General features: G+C 45.3%; 1 protein-coding gene across 2 annotated transcripts in view; it reads left to right on the top strand.

Annotated features, from left to right (window-relative positions):
• LOC1273746 (uncharacterized) overlaps positions 1 to 21,630 on the top strand; it is a 166,432-nt gene that overhangs the window by 123,958 nt on the left and 20,844 nt on the right. For both annotated transcript variants that reach the window (XM_061646983.1, XM_061646982.1), the window contains exon 9: positions 19,294 to 19,422. In XM_061646983.1, coding sequence (XP_061502967.1) covers positions 19,294 to 19,422 — 129 coding nt within the window. The remainder of the gene's footprint in view (positions 1 to 19,293; positions 19,423 to 21,630) is intronic.

Genomic DNA, 21,630 nt, shown 5'->3' with positions numbered 1-21,630 from the left:
ATTGGCTGTTCGCGTGCGCTTGAACAATCCTTCTTTCAGTCGGGTGGCGTATGTATATTCAAAGCGGATTTCGAATAATAAAAGAGCGTCTGGGAAGGGCTAACAGGCATTGGGCTAGAGACTTTGGAAATACCCAGAATGCGCTCGTACACAACTGTTGAACATGGTTTGGGTTTTTTTGTTTATTCTTCTAGCTGGCACCATTTCGACTCATTAGCTCCACTATTGTGGATGTTAGAGCAACGAAGTAGCGGAACCACGTGTTCGTAACTACCTTCTGTGTTGGCTGTGTGTATTGGGACAGACAGAAATGCGCGAACAAAAGCCGAAGCATCGAGCCGTAGTGGTTTATGTCGTTGTTTTACGCTCGCTCCAAACGCGTTGCTTGGGCAATGGGGCGAAAGTTTGCTTGGCTAAAGAATTATTCGGTTCCCCCCCGGCTGGCCTGATATTCGAAACAGATGACTGGTCATAAAAACCTGCCCTGTTCTGGCTCGGGCACACTGGTGGTGGATGAGCGCATTTGTGAACTTTGCTTTCTCCATCCAGTGTTCCATCCAACGACCATTTGTTGCCGTCCTTTCCAGTGGTGTGTGTGCGTATTTTGGCTAGCTTTATGCGTTGCAGAGAATTATACAGCTTACAACAACATGCATATTGCTTTTGGGGCATTATTTTGCCTTCCACCTTAGGTCGTGAGTGAAGACCAAATTAAAAAAAAAAACGAGATACGCACAATCTTTTCTCCACCGCTACAATCACAATGACAAACATCCCTGCGGTTTGTGACGAGGATAGATCATTCCGTCGTGCCATTGTGCTCGTGTAGAAAGGTAAGCAGATAAAATATTTGGCCTGTCCGGACGTGCCAAGGGGTAGCCGAAGTACTGCGTTTGGTCCTGCGCTTATTACAAAGGTGCCAATTTGTGCGTCGTTGCCGTTTTCCGGACAGACAAGCGTACGGTCAGTGCGCATTAGAAGCTTCACATTCATCCTTTTCTAGGTTCTATCCCCCATACAACCCCCTCTTTCTTCTGAATCATTTGTCACCGTGTTCGGGTGGGGTAGAAAGTAGAATTTATCGTACCTTTGCAGAGGTTTGTAATATTTCTACATTCTACCATTTCACAAAGCCACCAAATTCGCAGCAACATTGCACCCCTTGTTTCTTCATCTGTTGGCTGACACAGCACAGAAACAATGTGTCCACCGGGGAAGGTAAAAGGGCAAGGTGGGCTTGGTTTTCTCATTTATCTCCAGCATGCCGCCGTTACGATTTAAATTGCGCTTCACGGTCTGCTGACCCCAAAAAAACGGGAAGAGTCAAATATTTTCAACAACATAACTACGCGCCAGTGCTGCCGCTGTTTTGCTGCAGTCGACAAACAGCGAAAGGTAACAATGTTATATAGCGGACGACCAGCAGGGCCGAAGAAGTTGTGACACCATTGACACCGGCCTGATGAAACCCGAAGTAAAGGATATCTTCCTTTGAGACAGGCAAAATAAAGGAACAACAGCAGCAAAAAAACACGACGACACACAATCTGTTCCGTCCCCTTTTCCCACTCCACCCCTCACAAAGAGAGTTTCTTTTATGTCCCATCGGAAGGGATGGCCACATCGATTTCCAACGTGCACCGAAATGGCCAGAATAGTCTTGCCTTCATCCATCCGTGCTGTGAGAGCAGTGTAATAAAGCGACAAAAAGGGAGCCACAAATCCGAACAGCTCAGCACACGGCCATGTCCCTCCGGTAGTACATCGAATGGCCTCCGGTTGAACATATCTCCCTGTGCCGCGCATAGAACCACACAAAGCAACAAAACAAACTACTACCACTACTACTACCACTGCCACTACTGCTGCTTTTACCATTGTTCCCAAGTCCTCTGCTCGGACGCCCATTTTGTCGCACTTGGTCGTCCAAGGGTAGGAAATGCAATTTCCGTCTCAATTACGGTGTGTCAGCAGTAAGGGTCCGGTTGACATACACACAGAGAGCACCGCTTACAGAAACGTATTGTGCTGTGTGTCAAAACCGAGGAGGGAATGGGGGGAAGATGGTAAAAAAAGCAGCAAGGCTGGATCACCACCGCATGCTCCTCCCCATTCACCACATTCCGCTGGGATGGTGTGGTTCTGGGACTGCCGGTCGTGTAGCTCCCAAGACGATGGTCGAAAGAATTGAATTTTAATCCAATCTCAAAGCGACTAAACTTTAGCTGATTGTATCTGTAGTACGCCCAGTGCGCGAGGAAATTGGGAGGAGCCGCTTCTGCGAGCCGGCACGGGAGTGGCTCGGTTGGTGATCTGTGGGAGATTTGTTTTTTTTTTTGTGTTTTATTTTGGCTAACGGATGCTGCACACTTTACGCTAAAAGATGAAATTGATGATTAGCCGTGATGGATTGTGAATAGCATGAACGAAATTAGTTTTATAGCAAAAGTACTAGTGTTCTGCTGTTCTTGCTATAGATGGTAGACGCTATGTGAAAGCAACAAAACCATGCTTAATTGTTTTACAGAGCTTTCAACTAACTAACTTTGTGCTATTGTATGGCTGTATTATGTGATATTGCTAAATAATGGTATAAGAATATCTGTTCTACCACCTTGAGATGAAGTACATGCAATGCTACAAAAAAGTTAACTTTAGTATTCCTTCTTATCTGCAAACATGCAGGCACAATAAAACAGCAAAATAGACACAAAAAAGAGGCATACACAGCAAATTAAAAGAAGCTTAACCATCTGTACGCGAGATGCTCCTCAGAAGGTCATAAAAAAACATTCCGGTTTGCGCGGGCCCGTTCGTCATCGTCAGCGGCGTCATCAATTTCCACTAAGAGTGACGTCAAAAATCCTTCGCCAAAAAAAAAAAAAAAATATCGTCAATTTATTGGCATTTCCTTCACCACATTATCCGTCATTCTAAGTGCAAGGTCGGCGCGTAATCGTAAGGAAGTGGGAACGCTTTTCGGCACGTTTTGCTCAGTATCTCCTTTTCCCTTTCCTCATCCTTTTTCTCTCTCTCTCTCTCTCTCTCTCTCTCTTTATCCTGTTGTCTCTTCGATCGATAGTGATTTATTTGGCACGCGGACATTTTTCGCATCCCCTCCCTTTGCGCAGCTGACTGAATTACTGCTACACCAGGCCACACCCATTTGTGCACCCCTGTTTGTGCGTAAATGCTTGGCAGCGGAAGACGCTGCCCGAAATCAGTTCCAAGCTTTATGTTCACTTCAATGGGAAATGTGAATGGAAAAGTGACTGACTTTTGCAGGAAAACGAGCCACCATTGTCGTCAGCGTGTTATGTTGCGGAGGGAGGGTGGACAAGAAGATTCCTTGCAGGAGACGGACGGCAGAATTTGCGCGTCTTTGCTTCCCTCTGCAGCCGACTGCTGGCCCCAGAGTAAGATGAGCCCGAGTCGGTCGTCAACGCCAACGTGTGGCGATCGTGCCGCACAGATTGGCCATTCAGAGCAGGAAAGCACGACGGTGCGGCAGTCGTGTGCCGGCTTCGTACCGCCATTTCGGGCGAATTGTGTGGCACAACTAAATTTATGGCCACCTTTAGCCTTGTCGGAATCGAAAACCAACCCTCCTGCTCGTGTGTACGGAGCGCTGTGTGTGTGTGTGTGTGTGTGTGTGTTTGTTTGATGGTAGAATGAGCGCAATAACACCACTTTCGTACGCTTTCGTCCTTATCCGAGTGGCAGCCAAGGATGGTACGGACAAAGAAAAAATAAAATCCCACCTAAATACTTCATCGTAACGACGCGGGCAAACCCCTGCCGCACCGCCGCCCAAAGCCATCGCAACAGTTACTGACCAACAGAGTCGTCGTGGTACGTACGTGTGGTAGTGGTGGTAGTGCCGGTGGCAGAGATAGCACTATGTGTACAGCAAAGAATGCAACCATTCGGCCTGTCGGAGGTCCTGCTCACAATCAAAGCGAACGCAAAGAAGAACGAAACGCCACGAATGCCGAATAGAGTCATCCATACAACTTTTATGGACAGAAATGATAATTTACTACCCTCCAGAGGCGGTTAGTTATGATAGCTCCATGGGATAGCGGGGTGGGTTGCCCCGAATGTTCGGCTTAAATTCTCTGCCCGTTCCCGTTGCTGCTGCAGCGTGTTGTACCCCGGTGGGCAGCCGGACAGCTCTACACCCTACGAAACCGGTGAGCTAGATGGAGGCGCCTGGTCACCCATCATACGTCGTTGGTGTTTGATTTACGCTTGCCGTAAGCAACGCAAAACCAACAACAGAAAAGCACAATTCCATCGCTACGACTAGCAACGGGACTGTGGTGTGCACACGAAGGCCACCCTACCACCGGCTCGGATCACACATTTTCGGCTAGTAGTGGTTGGGTTGAATGTGTCGATTTGAACCTACAGGGAGGTTAACTTTTCGCACCCTTCTCACTGGTGTGCGTACCCGTGTGCTCTGGTGGGAATAACAAGGGTCACGTACACCAGACCCGAGGATGATTGAGAAAAATGTACTAATTGTAAAAGTTGCAACCGCAACCAACTTCTCAACCTCCTCCGGGGGCCGGTCAGTATCGGCCGTTGTAGCCGAAAAACAAACTACAAACATTTTCCTAAAACTCCCGCACCAAAAAGGATTCCTGGCAGGGTGTGAAACTTTTTCCCTCCCCTTGAATTGGAATGTATCTGCTGTGGCATGGGTGCAGAGGGTAATCGGGGGAAATGTGTATTCCCAAAGCTGTGTGTGTGTATGTGGAAAAGACGAGCACCGTGCCGCGTCACCGTCAGACTGGGACCAATTAGCAAATGGTTATTTCTGTGTGCGCGTCAATGCACTGGTTGGTCACCTGGTAGGGACGGGTTTTTTCGTCAGAGCTTAGTGGAAGTAGTTTTTTTTTATTATCTTAATTGGTATTTATTGCCATATACTTTGGTGGTCGATTTTTAATGACCGACTATGCAAATTCACACCGCAAGTTAGGGAAATATTGAGATTCATTTGAGAACCATTTGAAAATGTATTGGATTTCATTTTATTTCATTGAATCAATAAATCATCATGTTCATGCCATATATTGTCACGATTTGATGAATTGATGTACCTTGGAATATTGAAATTGAACTGATTGTACTAACATTAATTGTAACATGTAAACCAGAACCTGGTCTTCTTTTTGGCGTAACATCCTACGCGGTCATGCAGGTCAGAACAGGCCTATACAGACGACGGGCCTGTTGACGAATAGACCACGGGACTGCCGCTAACCAAAACCTGGAATAGATATGAAATATGCATCTAAAACGAACTGCAATCAAATTTTCAGCCGTCCATTTAACCATACTAAAAGCCTTTTTGTGTAGCCTTTAGTTAGATATCCGCGAAAAAAGGCAGGTCTAAAATTGCTCTCACTTTGTGCAAAAACTTTAGACACTATTTTAACACTCTATTGCCAATGCTGTTATAAAGCTGAAACAAAAAACAAAACAAAAAAAACAGTTTAACACCGGTATGTCCACGGTGGTTTTTATGAGTGCCTGTCTCTATCTCAGCACATGAACCGTCCGCCACGATGGTGTTCATACTTTTCCTGCATGAAATTGGGCGGAATAGCATGGATGCTGCTTTCCACCCGGCGCACAAGCTGTGTGGCCCAACACAATCAACAACACATCAACGCCCGGGTGGGAAAAAATCATTTCCATTCAAAGTCTAGACAACAACCAACAGTCTGCCCGCCTGCTGCACACGTTAAGGGCCGGCGGTTGGTAGCGCTCGGATCGTAAAAAGTGTATGCCATAGTTGCACACAAAAAAAAAGAAGGAAAGGAGACCCACCACTTTTCTGTTTTGCCGTTAGAATGAGAACCGTAATTCGAAAGCTAACGTTGCTCTATCTCCCTCTCTCTCTCTGAACAGAAAAATACTTTTTCAAAAAATGTTCTTTTTCAGGCGAGAAAAGTTTTGTGCACCATTGCACCGTCGCAGGGGATGAGCGTGGAGAGGTTTGGGGGATGGAGGGTGTTGGGTTAAGGGCAGGTGTAAAACCAGGTATTGCCCGAAGCAACGGCCGGTACACAGCAACGGGCAACACCGGCTACGGAAGAGTGTATTTATTTATTAAAATGCACATCACATCCGCCGGAAGCTTGATTCACCCCCACACGAACAAAGATACGTAAAGCGGCATGTTGGTAAGGGGGTGGAGGGTTACAAGGGGACAGAAAAATAATAATAAAATACCGACAGGATGTATCTATCGAGCGCTGCTGCGCTACCGCCGTGAAGCGGATGGAGATAAAAATTGCAACAAAATAGACAGAACATTTTATGCTGCTGCTACCGCTCCGATGGCTCGGCTGCGGAGTCTCCTCTCCATACCGAACGTGATGCTGCTGACCGTGGGTGTAAGCGGGAGACTTTAAAAATCGTCCCATCCGTCGGTTAGTTTAGGTGATTGCTTAAACCCGTCACCACCGGCAAACCGCATTGTGTTGCTGAGCGGGATGTTACCATGATATCTTCAGGCGGTTTCAAAGATAACGGAAGGAATGTGTGAGAATGGTTTTTTTCTTCTTTTTAATGAAGGTACGCCAAACGCAACAGCACGCCAACATGCTGTACATGACGCGCGAGTACTGCTGAACTTGCTGTTTTCTTTGCTAACTGATGATGAGAATTAAATTGCAGCTGCCTCTTTACGGTGCTCTTTGAGGGAATGTGGGCTGTGCGAGGAGATGCAAAGTAAGATTAAAAATTCTTTTCAAAACTTCGGCTTAATATTGGGATCACTTTACAAAGTACTTCTAACAAATTGAAATACCTGCTCGGTTCTGTTTATTTGACGGCTTGGGGAGAGACATACTCCCATGTCTAGAAACAAAATTATGAATTTATGCATTTGAAGCATTGTTTTAATGTTGGATACAAGTAAAAGAGCTATGGATTTTTTTTTTTTATTCGGGAGGAACGGTCCAAGAGGCTATATTGTTACTAGTTACTATATTGGTTACTAGTTGAATTATTTACAATAGAAAAGCTGCGGACTTCAGAAGCCTTTCGTGTAAATTTTATCCTTATTATAGACATCCTTATAAATATTAGACATCCTTATAAAGTTAATTAAACTGCATATTTTGCTAACGATCATTACGAAGAACATAAACATAACATAACTCACCAATTTCCTTTGCATCTGACGAGTGTTGTAAAACGTAATGAGTATCATTCGGCAGGTAGCACTTGGTGTAATACGGTTGGAGAGCTTCGAAATGATTTCCAAGATTTCCGACACCTTGCATTTTTGCCGCTGCCACCTTACAAAAACAGGACAAACAAATCGTTTTGCAAGTAAACTTCACCAGTTACACCCACCCGCACCAGGGGCGCATGCTTTTAAGTCATTACATTATAGCTCTTCACTTGCCAAACCCGTGCTAACGTAGCTTCTGCCGGTAGATTAGCACCGCGTTCCCAACTGACGAACGCGCGCTTTATGACAAATGACATGAGTGTGCAAAATGTTTTCCCACGCCAAGAAACGGTGCGTCCACAAATGCTTCCTTCCTCGTCTCGGGCGGGAGGAAACAAACAAAATCAGCTCGATTAGCTTCCCCCAAAAACCCTTGCACAGCCTCCGGCTTTATGTTCGGCAAGCGAGTGGGAAATGTTGAGGATTTTATTAACATTAATATGTGCTCCGTTAAAACCGGGCACTTTGAAGCGGAACGTGTGCACGAACGCGTGATTGCTAATCATCTTTTGACGTACGAACGGGCGAAAGGTGCCTAACATTGACATTGCGAAGGTAGACGGTAAACGCAGGTAGCTGTAAAGATGACAGTATTAGTAATATTTTATAACTAAATCAAATCAGGCTGCTCTGGAACTTGCTTTGGCTTCTCGGCACTGCCTTTTTTTTTCTTTCTTTTTTTTGCTCCAAAAGGCGCTGTCAGAGGGGACGATATATGTTGTACGATTCCATACACTCGCACACACACGCTCACACAATCTGCTATTGTAATCGAATGCACGAAGGAAAATAATCTCGTTTGTTTCCTGCGTGTCAAAAGTGAAGGACAGCGTGAGTGAAGGGTTCAGCTGATAGCAGTCCTGCCATACCCCACCGCACCGCACCCGGTGGTAAAGAGCGGATGGGAGGAATGGGTCGATCGATTGGCTTTTGCTGCTCAGTTTTGAGCCGAGCAAATGTGCTCTGGAATGTGCCCTAACGCCCGGGACATGCGTTGCGTGACTGTGCGTGTCCATTTCGAGTTTGGTGGTGAATTTTTTTCCGTACCGCATTTGTCTCGCATCCCTCGAAAACTGACAAATCCTTGACATCTTGCGAGAGTGAGTTGACTTTTTTGTTTTGCTTTTCGCTCGGGAAGCTTTTTATTTGCTTCCACCAAAGCTTGACAGTTCTATTCGATCCAGTTTGGCGCGGGACCCATTTCGAACCGAAAAGTATCAAGAAGGTGGATGTGAATTCTTTTTTGTTTTGTTTTGTTTTGCGCACAGTGAACAAAAAGGTCATGATCGTGAGAGCAGAATAGAGGAAATTGGAAAGAAGCACCACCACCACCTGGGCGAAGGACTCCCTAGAGAGAGAAAGAGAGAGAGAGTGGGGTACGTGCCAACCAGCTGGGAAGGGAGATCGGCAAGAATCACATAAATTGAAATGAAAACTTTCTCGCTTTTTCTCCATTACGGAATTCGTCCCCTGGGATGCCGCGGGGGGAAACGGTCCGTGGTCCGTGGTTTGTTGATTAATGGTAGCATGCCTACCCCTGGTGCGTTGCCAACGGCTGCCGAACGCTCGAAATGGAATGTAACCCCACGCTGGGAGCCATCCGTTCAACGAACGGAACGCACGGGACGCGTGCTCACTTCTTGAGTGAAATGTTTAAAGTCGCACCAGGACGAACGTCGCTTCCCATGCTATGTTGGAGGTGCTTTAAAAGCATCTTTAAAAGCTTTCATCAATCTCACAAAGCCCGGAATTGCGTGCCGGTACAGGCAGGACCGAAATGGTCAAGAGGACTGATTTCATTGCACTTTTCGGCGCGCGCGCTCTGCACAGCTGCAAGTGGCCACCTGCCCTGTCTGCGAAATCATATTCTTTGGCATAGGGGGGAACACAACAATGTTGCTCACGAAACGAACAAATCGATACACCGGTGTGAAATGATCAAATATTTACGACCTCTAAACCGTTCGATGTCTGCTGAGCGGTTGGTTGTTCCATTTTTCATTCACTCTGTTTGCTGGAGGGAACGACTTTTCCCCGTTTTTCTGTACCGGAGAGGTTCCGGTACGAATGTCGGAAAACGCTTTGCGATTTGCAAGGCAAGGCTACCATTGAAAGAAGCAAAAGATGGACAAAAGAAACTCTTCCGCAGCGCTAGCTCTTGGTCTTTTTTCTCTTCCTTTCTCACGATTATAAGCATTTTGCAAACAAGCTCACGATCGATATTTGAAGTGGAAAAAGATAAGACAATAAAAGCTTACATTTACATGGGTGTGTTCACAAAAAAAAGAGCACGACACGCCTGTCTCAACAAATAACTCCTTTGTCCATGCCTGTAGCATTACCATGTGGTTCGTTCGTCTTTTCATTGACCCTCTTTACTTTACACGCATAAGAAAAACCCTCCAGGAAAAAGTGACACGTTGCCGTTGCTTTCTTGCGCTAAATCCCCCGTTTTTTTTCTCGCTCGCCACAATATATACGCGCTCGCACGGTTGTGTGTGTGGCAGCGGTGTGACTTTCATGACATTATGCGGATTTCCTTCCTGCCGCAGCAGCGTAAGGTTATATCTTTTACGCTTGCGGATATAGCACGGTGCTGCGGCAGTACCTCCTCTTCAGCTAACAAACGACGCTTCTTCATCTGTCCTCCTCGCAACCCGGCCAGTGTGGCAGTGGGTTAACGCGTCCGACGTGGAACGTTTTGTCCTAGGTCACCCCTCTCAGCTCTGCCCGCGAGTTCGTCCGCTACAAACAACCGGTGGCAGGAACAATTTTCCTTTCCATCACACGTGCGGCACGTTCGGCGGCAACCTGCTCCACCCAAAGGGCACGAACGTATGCGGCCGGTGTTAGGGAGGGAGGGTGTATGCACGTACGACACACACACACCCCCCGACATTGATGCAAACAAAAACAATTAACAGCCAAGTGTGGAACAAATGTTTGACAAAAGCTTCCTTCGCCCGCGCTTCTTTCCCGAACTGGCGCCTGCCTTTGTGTAATTGTACGTACTATTTGTACGAAGCAATGGCTGTGGCTCGGGCTGTGTCTGCTCTGACCCTGCTCCTCAAGGTGGCGGAAAGGATAAAGAGCCAGCAGTCAGTTGGGCAGAGGGGATTGCACGTTACGAGAGAAGTTGTCCAAGAAGCGGTGCCACCTGCCACCGAATCTGGAGGCTCTTCACAGAGTGTGACACTTGTGTGGTTGCGAGCAAGAGCAAATGTGTGCCAACAGTGTTGCGCGTTGGGAAGCGAGGGAGCAAAAACAAAACGTTCGAGTGTTTGAGCTTTGTTGCCGAGGGGGGGGGCAGAGATAAACTGAAAGGAATCTTTGCAACAAAGCCTGTGCGCTTGAATTTTTCTTTCTATTTTGTTTTGTTTGTTGCTTGTGCCAATGCGTGCTGACAGATCATTTCTAGGAAGACCGTGTTGAATGGCTCTTATTATGTATGTGTGTGTGTGTGTATGTGTGTTTATTAACTTTAATTCTGTTTTCCCGGAGGAGAAAAAGGTGTTTTTATTTGTATTTCAACAGGCGGGAAAAGATTCTAGCAACTGGTGCGATGAAGCTTCCAGCGAAACGTTAAAATCTCACCCATCCACATTCTGTCCATGTTACGGGCCATGTAATGTCCAATATGCGGTTCTTAAGAATCCAAGACCCTCTTCATTGTACAAGATGTAAGGTACTTCGTACTAAGTGAGCCTAAAGCATTCTGTATTCTTAACAACAGCTACCTTTTATGCATAGTCCTGGAAACGTGTCCGTTTTTCGGGAAGGTGAAGCAAATCGCATGCGGCCCCTGAGGGTTCTGCATGAGGCCCGCGATGCTATGAAGTTGTGATTAATCAAGCCCATGATTGAATTGGTACATCTTTAACATTGATATTTGAGATAGATATTGCGACTCGCGATAGACTGTTCGAGTTAACAAGTGGCCCGCCGAACAAATGAGTTGGTTTAGACGAACACATGTGGTTTAGACCAACGCACACAATATAAAGCGCGTTATTCGCGTCGTCTACTGATTCGAATTCTTCCCGATGATAGATTGACTTGCAAGCCTAATAACGCAAGCACCAAGTATTGATATTTTGCTTTCAATAAGTGAACGATAAGTTTAAAGTACATCAAAACGCTTCATGTTGGGCTCTTGGAGACACGCACATAACGCTTGCTGTATGCTTTCTGTATGCGTAAGCTTGCTTTTTTTCTACAACTTCACAGCCCATCAACAAGATGGCCCATGCTGTACTCTGCTGTATTTTGAATCGCTTTGTTAACGCTCCTTCAGCTTTAATTATTGTTTACAGCGTTTTAAAGCATCTCACAGCGTCCACAGCGCTGAACGCGCGCTGCCTTCCTCTCTTCCGGACGCCGTTTTTATGTGTACTTTATGAGTTATGAATAATTCCACCCCACCGGCTCGTTACACCGATCATCGGAAGGCTCGGGCAGCTCGTGTAAGTGAAGCGGAATTCATAATTCGCACAAACATTGATACCCTCGCAACGTTCAGCGGACGCTACCGGCGGGTTTGTGCATTATAAATAAAGCAATTTTCCAGTTTTCCAGTTGGTTTTTACGCAGCCCCGGACAATACATCCCGCAAAAGGGCAAACTTCATGAGGCGTAAAGGACGTTGAATACTCGTTGCACGGTTGATGCACGTGTCTATCATTATATCAGTTACAGAGGTGTATCATAAATGTATGTTGCTTGAAACACGCAAATGTTTGCAGCATATTCTCGATATTGTTTAAAGTTCACGTACATTGACTGTCGCTTCCCTGAGCCTTTGTATTAAACGACCGCTAGTCACTGAGACTAATGATTTCAACAAAGTGACAACAATCGCTTACTTCTCTCTGCGCAAAGTCACACTTCCTTTGCCAGTCTAAACTTTGCACCCCATTATTTCTGCTCCCTATTCCCATCTCCAGCAACGGATGATTTATGGCAATTTGTTTTCACTTCATTCGATTGTACCCACAGCACAAAAGCGTTCGCGAAAAACCGCAAAGAAGTTTTCCGGCAGCAGATAAAAGAAAAATGCTACTCCATCTAGCGTTCCCGCTGCCTACGGCGGACGGAAAGGGAGGAGACCTTGGGGCCACCCATCACCACCACCATGCCCTGCCTCGCTCAAACATCACACGGGCGGAAAGGTAGCAAACAGGTTTCATTTATTTGTGGGCCGCCACACTGCGCATAGCAACGAAATTCGATTACAAATGATGCCAAGAGCGTCCGTCACTGCACGCCTCAAAGCTCCATTTAGTGGATAATTGAATTATACGCGTCCCATGGTGGTTTCGCAGGAGGGGCAGCAGTGGCAACCGTGGTCGCGTGAACTTACAAACCGAAATGGCCACCCGCGGTGGAGAACCTCCGGTGCGCCGGCAAAAGTTATGCGAATTGAACCCCGCTTGGCGAGGTGCTTATTTATTTTGAAAATGCCCGCCTGCCCTCGTTCCAAACAATAAGAAACCCCGCAACTGGAACCCCGGCCACCGGTTGGTGTGCTTTGGTGCGGGCGAAAACAGCTGGGCAAACGAAGCGACCGGGGCCGTTCCGTTGGCCAAATGATTTGCGCCCGGCCGAAGGTTGCGCGCAGGGCAAGGTTGTTGGGCGCGTCCGCTTATGGTCACGTTTCGGCGAAAGAAAGACCGAACCTTCCGAGCTCCTCCGCGTGGGCTGTGGGACGTGTTGGGGTGGTGATGTGAGAGGGTCTAATTAAAAATAAACGAACGGTGCAGAAATCAAACAAATTAAGAAAAATAACCACCTCTCGGCGCGGTGGAAACGCGTGATGCAATATGAAATCTTTCCCAGTTTTTGGCCGGCGGGAGTGCGTGTACCATTTATTTATGGGATCCCGCCCACCCCGCACCCGCTTCCGATGCCGGGAGGAAACCATTGTAATGAATAAAAGCTTAAAAGGAAACTTGGATTTTAGGGCACTGGTAAATATGGTGTGCAAATTTACGGGTCAGATGTTACGATGTTGGTCCGAAGGTATGCCATGTGATTAATGTTTCTAGCATTTATTTTATATTATTGTAAAAAAAACTAGATTATTGAAAAAAAAAATAGTTAAACCCAATATATTAAAGCACTCTAAAAAGTATGTTTTAAAACGATGAATACACAAACAATAGAAATAGGTAAAAAGGAATAGTTTTCGCAGAAAGGTGACAAGTAAAATAAGAAACTACAGAAGGAAATGTAATTAAGAACATATGAAAGACATGAATATTATAGATAATTTTACAATGATGGAAGGTCAATTTAACATAAACCACGTATAAAAAGAGTAAAACAAAAACGAGGCCAAGGATTATTTTTTTGCAAAATTATAATTTTTTAATTAATTAATTAGTTTAATTATGTATTAATTATGTATTTTATTTTTATTTTTTTATGTTTTATTTAATATGAAAATTGCTTTCTCACTTTTGTCACTACATATTGCACTGTGAAAAATGAAAAATGGGAACTATGGAATAGTTTTTCAACGACAAAAGCAAACCAATGCTAACACTAGACATTTAGCAAATGATAACAATACAAAACCATTCTCAAATCTGACTCGTGTGGTTCCGTATTTTTAAGCAAAGATCGACTATCCTTATAATCGGCTGGGTTTTTCTTTTTCCCACGCCCTGTCCTTAACCCCCTCACCCTGTACATGGTGTTGCTGATGAGCGAGAGCGATACGAATTATCTCTGATCCCTTGGCTTTTGTTTTCATTTATGCCCGAGCATCATTTCGGAAACCGTTTTCACGAAAAGAGGTCATGCCGTGGAAAATCCGTGCAAGGCGAATCCAATGCCCGGTGACCCGGCGGAGACACCGGCGTGTGGCCGCGTGTGTTGAATTCGGGGTTTAATGAGCCCGGTTCCGGTTGCTGGGACCCAATAATCTTATCTCTTGCTTTTCCTCGTTTAACTGATTTCCTTTGACCATTTTTTTTTATCAAAACGGGTTTTTTGTGAACGTTTGGGCGGGGGTGAGAAGTCTTTAATTAGATGCAGCCCGCGCCGAGCGACCGGCGTAAGGATGAGATGTGTTTTTTTATTCGCGTTTTGTTTTTCTGTCTCTTTTTCTTAAATGATGGTTGGTAAAAGCAAGCAATATTCATGTTCCGTGCACATCCCGTAGAAGCTAAAACTTGGTGTGTACCTTCGCGTTGAGTCTGCACATTTAATGATGAACCGGGACTCCAGGACCGGTGTCGGTGCCGTCAGGTGAAGATTCGGGGGAAGGGAACTTAGAATGGAGAAAGGGAATTTTAATTACGCAAAGGGAACCTAGTTAGGCTGGCAATTATTCTTTTGTTTTTTTTTTTGTATGATCATGTTTTTGCCCTGGACTTTGTTGCCTTTTCATTCACGGGGAATGAAGCGATTCCTTCCATCGCCGATTAGAGCATCAAAGGTAGCCGCACGGTAAATGGGAAGGTGTTTTTTTTAGCTTACTCACACTTCCAACAGAACGGATTATCGCCTGCGATTGTGGTGAAGCGATTAGGGATTCTTATTCACCACTGCAAACGATTAATCGTTTGTCATTTTTTTTACATTTCTGCGCTCTGATTGTCTAATCAACTGGTTCCTTTCGTTTGGTTTATGTTGAGGAACACAATCCTTCTTTAAAAGAATACGCTTAAACGCAGTTATTTTCAATTTAAAGTAAACATATTTATAACCAAAAATCACTTATTAGGTATAAAAAAATGAATGTTAGCTTTATAAGCAATGTTAGCTTTGATGGTTGAATGGTAGAAAAAAACTGTCAAATCTTATCATCATGCCAAAGTTAAAGGAGCAACTCACCACCACCCAAACGGTTGTAATTTCATCCCAGTCGCTGCTGTAATCCATCTCGCACGATCGATTTCCCCGTGGGCGAACATTGATTAAATTCCAAACACCAACACACCACACCTCTTCCCGGAAGAGTGGCGCAGAGATCCGATTCCCTCCGCTCCAGCTCAATCCGATCCCGAGCGAGTGGTTTCACTAATTCGAAAGGAATGTTATCGCTGTCAAAACAGTGCGGAACCGCAACGTAACACTTCTCAAGCTGTGTCCCTCTGCTCTGCTCTGGCACAATCTCTCTCTCTCTCTCCGTGCGAGCCACAAGTTTCTATCTGCACTTAATCAATCGTCCCGATTCGATTCGAAACAACAAACCACCTGCCGCCCCAGTGTTTGGTTTTATTGGATTGTTGTTGTGGCTCCGCTGCTGCTTCTCCCTTGGAAAATGTTTGTGTGCGTGTGTTTCTGCTGGTGGCGGTGTGCGGTTACAGGCTTCATGTTTTCCTCCTTCTAAACGACCAGGCAGGCGCCACCGGAAACCGCCGGAAGCAAACGGCCAGCTAACTCGAATGGCGATGATGACTGATAGTTTTTCTATTCAATTACGCCCAAATGAAGCTGTCTCGTTAGCCACACGATAGCCCCCACCCCGCTCTCTCCCACACACACAAGACAACACAACACGGAAAGAGAATGTGTGCCACAAACGAGAAAGTGCGAGAAATTGGACACTGAATTTAGGGGTTTTTTTTTTATTCGTGGAAAATGAGATACAACCCTCGCAAACCACCGCAGAAGCTGAAGATTACAAATGAAGAGCGAATGTGCGAATATGTGTGTGTGTGTGTGTGTGGGTGGAAGGAGTGAGCGGAAAATCTATCATCATTCATGGCGATCATGGTAAAAATCTTCCCTCCTTGGGCCAAAAGTGGAATGATGGATGATGATGAGTATGTAATTTGACTAAAGTGCTCATCGGTTCGCGGTGGCCGCCGGCCTGCAGCAAAGCGTACGCTGTGACGCGTGTTTTGCGCCAAGGCAGAAAGGTGTAGGACATTTATTTGGCGTTAATTTCTGTTCGATTTACTACGCAGCTTCGATTGGCGTTGGTTGTTTTATTTCGGGAAACTGAAATCCAGCATCCAGTAAGTAAATTGTGACAGCTATTGGGATATTCGGACAACTAGTTCAAGTACTGCAAGGCCTGGGTTTACGAACATGTTGCGGCAACATTTGTTCAATGGAAACATTTCTGGATTTTGCAATTTATTTCTGAAACTGTGCATTTATTTGCTTACAAAAATGTAAACTTTACTGAACTCAAAAATGTTTAAAAAATTAAGTTAAAATTACGTGTCCGACAATGTTGCTGCAACAAATCGCGCCTTCGCCATTAAGGCCGGGATAACGGACTGGCAGACGGACGCCTCCACGCCATCTTGCCACCTCAGCTTGGGCCTACCACGCCTCCTATGTCCTTGTGGACGGCCTAAAAAGACTTTACGGGTCGGGTCGTCCGTTTCCATGCGTACAGCCCACCGGAGCTTGGCGAGTTTAATACGCTGCACGACAGTGAGGTCGCCGTGCATCTGACAAACACCATTGAAAAACAGGACGAATTCTAAATATGCTCATTAAAAACATGTTCAGTCTGTTCCCGAGTTACGCAGATTTCGAGATACGTAGTTTTCTAACATCAAATGGCAAATCAGTACAATTTGTTTCTAGAATTGTCCAATGCAGTGTAAAATTCATTTTTACTAGAAAATTTAATCCGCTTAAGAGCCATATATAACGGAATTTTTTGCACGAATCGTTTGTAATAAATGACACACAAATACACTTCATAAAAATACTAAATTTAATTGAATTTAATTGGCCCGCTTCTCTTCATATTGTTCATCAACGATGTTACCCTCGCTTTACCTCCCGACAGTATCAGTCTGTTTGCCGACGACGCAAAAATTTTTGCGCCTATTCACAACACAGGTGATTGTACATTCTTGCAAGACTGCATAATTTTCTGTTCGTGGTGCAAGCGTAATGGACTGACTATCTGCATCGAGAAATGCTACTGTGTGTCTTTTAGTCGATGCAGGAGCCCAGTCACTGAGACCTACTTCATGGACGGCTCTGCAGTTAATCGACAAAATCATGCCAAAGACCTGGGCGTTCTGCTTGACTCTAGTTTGAACTTTAAACAGCAAACAGCATCGATGACGTTGTAGCCAGAGGAAATCAATTACTTGGCGTGGTTATTCGGACAACTAATGAATTCCGCAACCCCATGTGCATCAAAGCTGTCTACAACTGTATCGTTCGTTCGGTTCTGGAATATTCGTGCGTAGTCTGGAGCCCAACTACCGCTTCTTCAATTGCTCGACTTGAGGCGATTCAACGTAAGCTCACGCGATATGCCCTACGCCTACTTCCCTGGCAGGATCGCAATAATCTTCCTCCGTATGCTGTGCGGTGCCGTCTTCTAGGCCTTGAACCTCTTTCGGTTAGAAGACGCAATGTACAGTGTTCTTTCATCGCTGGATTGCTAAATTGGATCTATCGACTCATCGCCTTTGTTGCATCGAGTCGATATCTATGCACCATCCCGAACACTTAGGTCTAGAGAAACTCTACGGCTCGCTCAACCCCGTTCCAGTGCTGGTCGGTCAGACCCTATGTTCCGCATGTCGGCTGTCTTCAACACTGTCTCGGATTGCTTCGACTTCGACATCTCTACTCAGTGCTCAGTGCGACAACGAATGTCTCCGGCTTTTGCCGTGGCCGAAGTGAATTGCGATGCAAATCTTGTTTTTGATATGTATTTTTTTTTAAATTGAACTGTTACATCTTAATTAGGCCATACGGCCCGTTGAAGATTAAATAAATAAATAATAAATAATAATAATAATAATAATAATAATAATAATAATAATAATAATAATAATAATAATAGCAATTTACGAGTAATGAAATTACGAGGATTCATGAGCAATGAGTCAAAAATAAACTATTTTACCAATTTTACGTGTTATTCCAGTAATCGGCTGAGGTCCCGTGTTTCGGTGAGGCCGTACAAACAGCGTTCTACTGTAAGAATTTAAAAAGAAGTCATGGCGTAAACCTATTGGTCGCATGGAAACAGTTTCTGATAGTAACAAGCAAGCTATTGCAATATTAAAATGTAGTTAAAGTTTATGCTTCGCTGATGCTTTATGACAGTGCTCTCCTGCGTTACGAGTATCTCGTACGTGTATGATTAAAGGCGACGAACCCGTTCATTCGGAATGTTGCTTGCCGTTTTCAGTGAGATCTAATTGTTCTCTCTATTGGAGTGATTACAGTAATGAGGTTTAGATATAGGGTTTTTCGAGTCACTTTCGAATGGATGGAATTGAAATATCAGATCGATCTGAAATAACATTATGCACACGGTGAATAGCAATGTTTACATTCGAAACGGACTTGGAAAACCCTGTTAATAAAAAAGCCCCCCTTTCGCAGGGTGTGAGTTTCATTCGCATACTCATTAATACACACCGGCACGCGACTGGCTTCCGCGAATCACAAACAGGATTATGCTTGTGTACAGGGTTCCTTCTCCCGCCGTGTTCTTGTTTCACGCGAAAACTTACAACGGACGCTTTCCGGGAAATGGGAAAGCTTCGTGCATTTTATCCAGCATGCACAGGATGCTCATCAACCTCAATATGGGAAGAAGGAGCGCTATGACCATCCTGGGAAATTTTTTCTTCTTTTTTATGAATATGTTTAAAACTCCCAAGGGGACATGATCAGCCAAAGTGTTGCTGGAATTGCTTGCAAATATGTAAGTGGTGTATAAAAAGTGCACCAATTTTTAAAGAAATTTTCATACATTTTCATACTCAAAATATACAACATCGCATTATGTCCCAACAACTAATTAATTTTACCATTAAATGGAGCATCTAGAAACACAGATTGGTCTATTCGTACAAAATTTCGCAGTTCGATTTAACCCTTCCATGAAGACTTTCGTGGAAATGTTAAAGCCGGGCAGACTCTATCACCACAAAGAAATAAAGATAATTTTCTTCAAATTCTATGCGTCATTTTAAAATTTAATTTGTCATTTTTCTAGTCTCACAGCACTCCTTAGTTTCTTTTCCAACTAGCCAAGCAGCACATTTTTTTATCGATATCGTTTCCTCTGTTCTCTCTTTCCTTCCTTCCAGCACTATCGCGGTTCGCTGAAATCGCTCAACACCGGCATCGTCACGCTGCTAAACTATGGCAAACACGTTCCGCCGGCCGTATCGCACGTAACGCTGGCCCACGAAATCGGACACAACTTTGGCTCACCGGTAAGTAACAAACGATCGTGTTTCTGCTTTCGTCAAATGCGATTGGCAATGGTAAAGCTCGACGACTTCAAAGTCACTGTGTCGTTCCGACCGAGCACGATCATTAAAACATCAAAGAGAAACACAAACACACACAGACACACACACACACACCGGGCATGATTGCTCTTGCTAACCTAGGTAAAGGTCAAATGATGGCAGTCCAGACTGCGCCTCCAGAAACAAAGGGAAGCGCAAAAGCGGATTACGTTCCAGTGACGACGACGGCTGTGGCACACAAAGAGCTTTCCTCTGGAGGTAAAGCTGCCCTTGTTGTGTCTGGTACGGAACACAAAGCGACCTTACGGACGGGATGGGGAGGTGGTATGCACAGCAAGACACTTGGATTGCTTCTTGGATCGATTGACAAAAATGGGCGAGCGAATCTTTGCCCCAAGCTCATTAATTCCACGCGAAAATGGAGCATCCTTGCGCGCACTCCTTATTCAAATCACATCAATATCAAACCGTTGCTGAACTGTGTCCAACCTAGTCAGCCGCACCTGTCAACGCAATCCCCCAGCCACGATTGGCATCAGCGCCGTTCGTATTGCTAATTGAACGGAGCATTTTAATTCGATCCGATTCAATTAAACTCTCCATCTTGCAGCGTTCGGGTCCACGGCATCTCCTTTATGTGTCGTTGGAAATTAATTTTCTCTCTCTCTCTCTGGGCGAAAGATAGACGCCTGCCTGATGGAAGGTGAAGAAAAGCGCAGTGGCTTTGATTGCAGTTCTTTCAATTCGCTTCTCTTCCGAGACGACCTTCAGCGATGTTGCTTTTCCTTTTCAGCGAACATCTTGCATCTTGCGCCTATGTTAAAGCGAAAATGCTCTCTTTCCTTGGCCGTTCGTTGGCTCTTCTTTGCGTTTTCTATTTTTACCTCAGCCCCTCTTTCCTTCTCCCGGTGTTGGCTTTCCACTCCGTTCGAGATGAGTGTTTTGTCTGCGCGCCTACGGATCACCGTTCTTCCGGAGGATTGGCTTTTCTTCGTGAGGCGCACGCTGCGAAGGAGAAGGGTATGTTTTATTCAATTTTCTTTCCGCACGGCAAACACAGCGCCCGGCAGCGCCATGGCAAAGCGCAGCGAGAAGCATAATACATAAATAAAATAGAAATAAAATCCGTAAAAACGAGCGTCCACCACTCGCTCTTGCCCTCTGTCCCCCTTTTGGTTCGCACAGCAACACGGACCGACGCCAACGCCATGGCGCTTGGCACTGTCCAAAGCTGCTCGGGGGCTCTTGCGGAACAAATTCGAGATGGTTTTTGGGCTTCATTTTTTGTTTAGTTTCCTTTTTCCCCCGCCCAAATCATTCCCATCACCCTGCACGTGGGACCGTTTCCGAGTCACCAAATTCGAGATTGGCCAAAGCAGTTCGTGTGGAACGGAATTGAATCGTCAAAGATGTGTGTACGCAGGGATAGAATGGTCGCTATCGGTTTTTTTTCTGGGTAGGCTGATAATTCGGTGGATGGCTTGAATCTTTTCGGCCGTTTCATCGATTGCGAAAATATCCTTCGCATCGGTTCCGGTTTGGATTTTTTTTTTGTCAGGTTTGCAAAACGAATTTTACTTCCTTTGACGTGCAAACGACGTTCTTTAAGCTCAGTAGACGATCAGTAAGGCGCCACTAGCTTACACTTTGTGCGGGATTAAATGGGAAGCATTCTACTAGCCTTGTTTCCATCGCGTTTGATTCAAACCCAATCTCTAGTTTTAGTAGCGAAAGAGGTTCAAAAAGACAAAATAGTCTACAAAAGAGGATCCAGCGGTGTCTTAAAGGCTAAAGGTGGCCCAAAGCAACAAGCAAAAAACTTCCCCAATTGTCGCACATGGCCAAAAGCGTTGCAATAACAGATAACGCTTCGCCCCCGGCCCACTCCGAGGGGGACAATCAAGTGGAAGCAAGTTGTCGTGTCCTCGTTGTCACCGTCGTCGCTGTCATCGTCGTTCGGATCTTGTCAACTTTGGCCAAATTGATTTCCTCCGTTCGACCAAAGCACGGTAATCGAACATCGTGTCTTCACACCAACGAAAGGGCACTAAGAAGAAGAAAAAAACTCCGGCAATCCCAACACAAGGTTCGGGAATCGATTCCAGCCCCTTCCCGGAAAATGCATTTATTCCTTTCTCCTCCTCCTTCCCACGATTCTTACCACTATTT

This window comes from Anopheles gambiae, chromosome 2 (assembly GCF_943734735.2).
Source record: "Anopheles gambiae chromosome 2, idAnoGambNW_F1_1, whole genome shotgun sequence".
NCBI lineage: Eukaryota > Metazoa > Arthropoda > Insecta > Diptera > Culicidae > Anopheles > Anopheles gambiae.
Note: the sequence above shows the minus strand (reverse complement) of the source record. Positions and strands in the feature narration are given on the sequence as shown.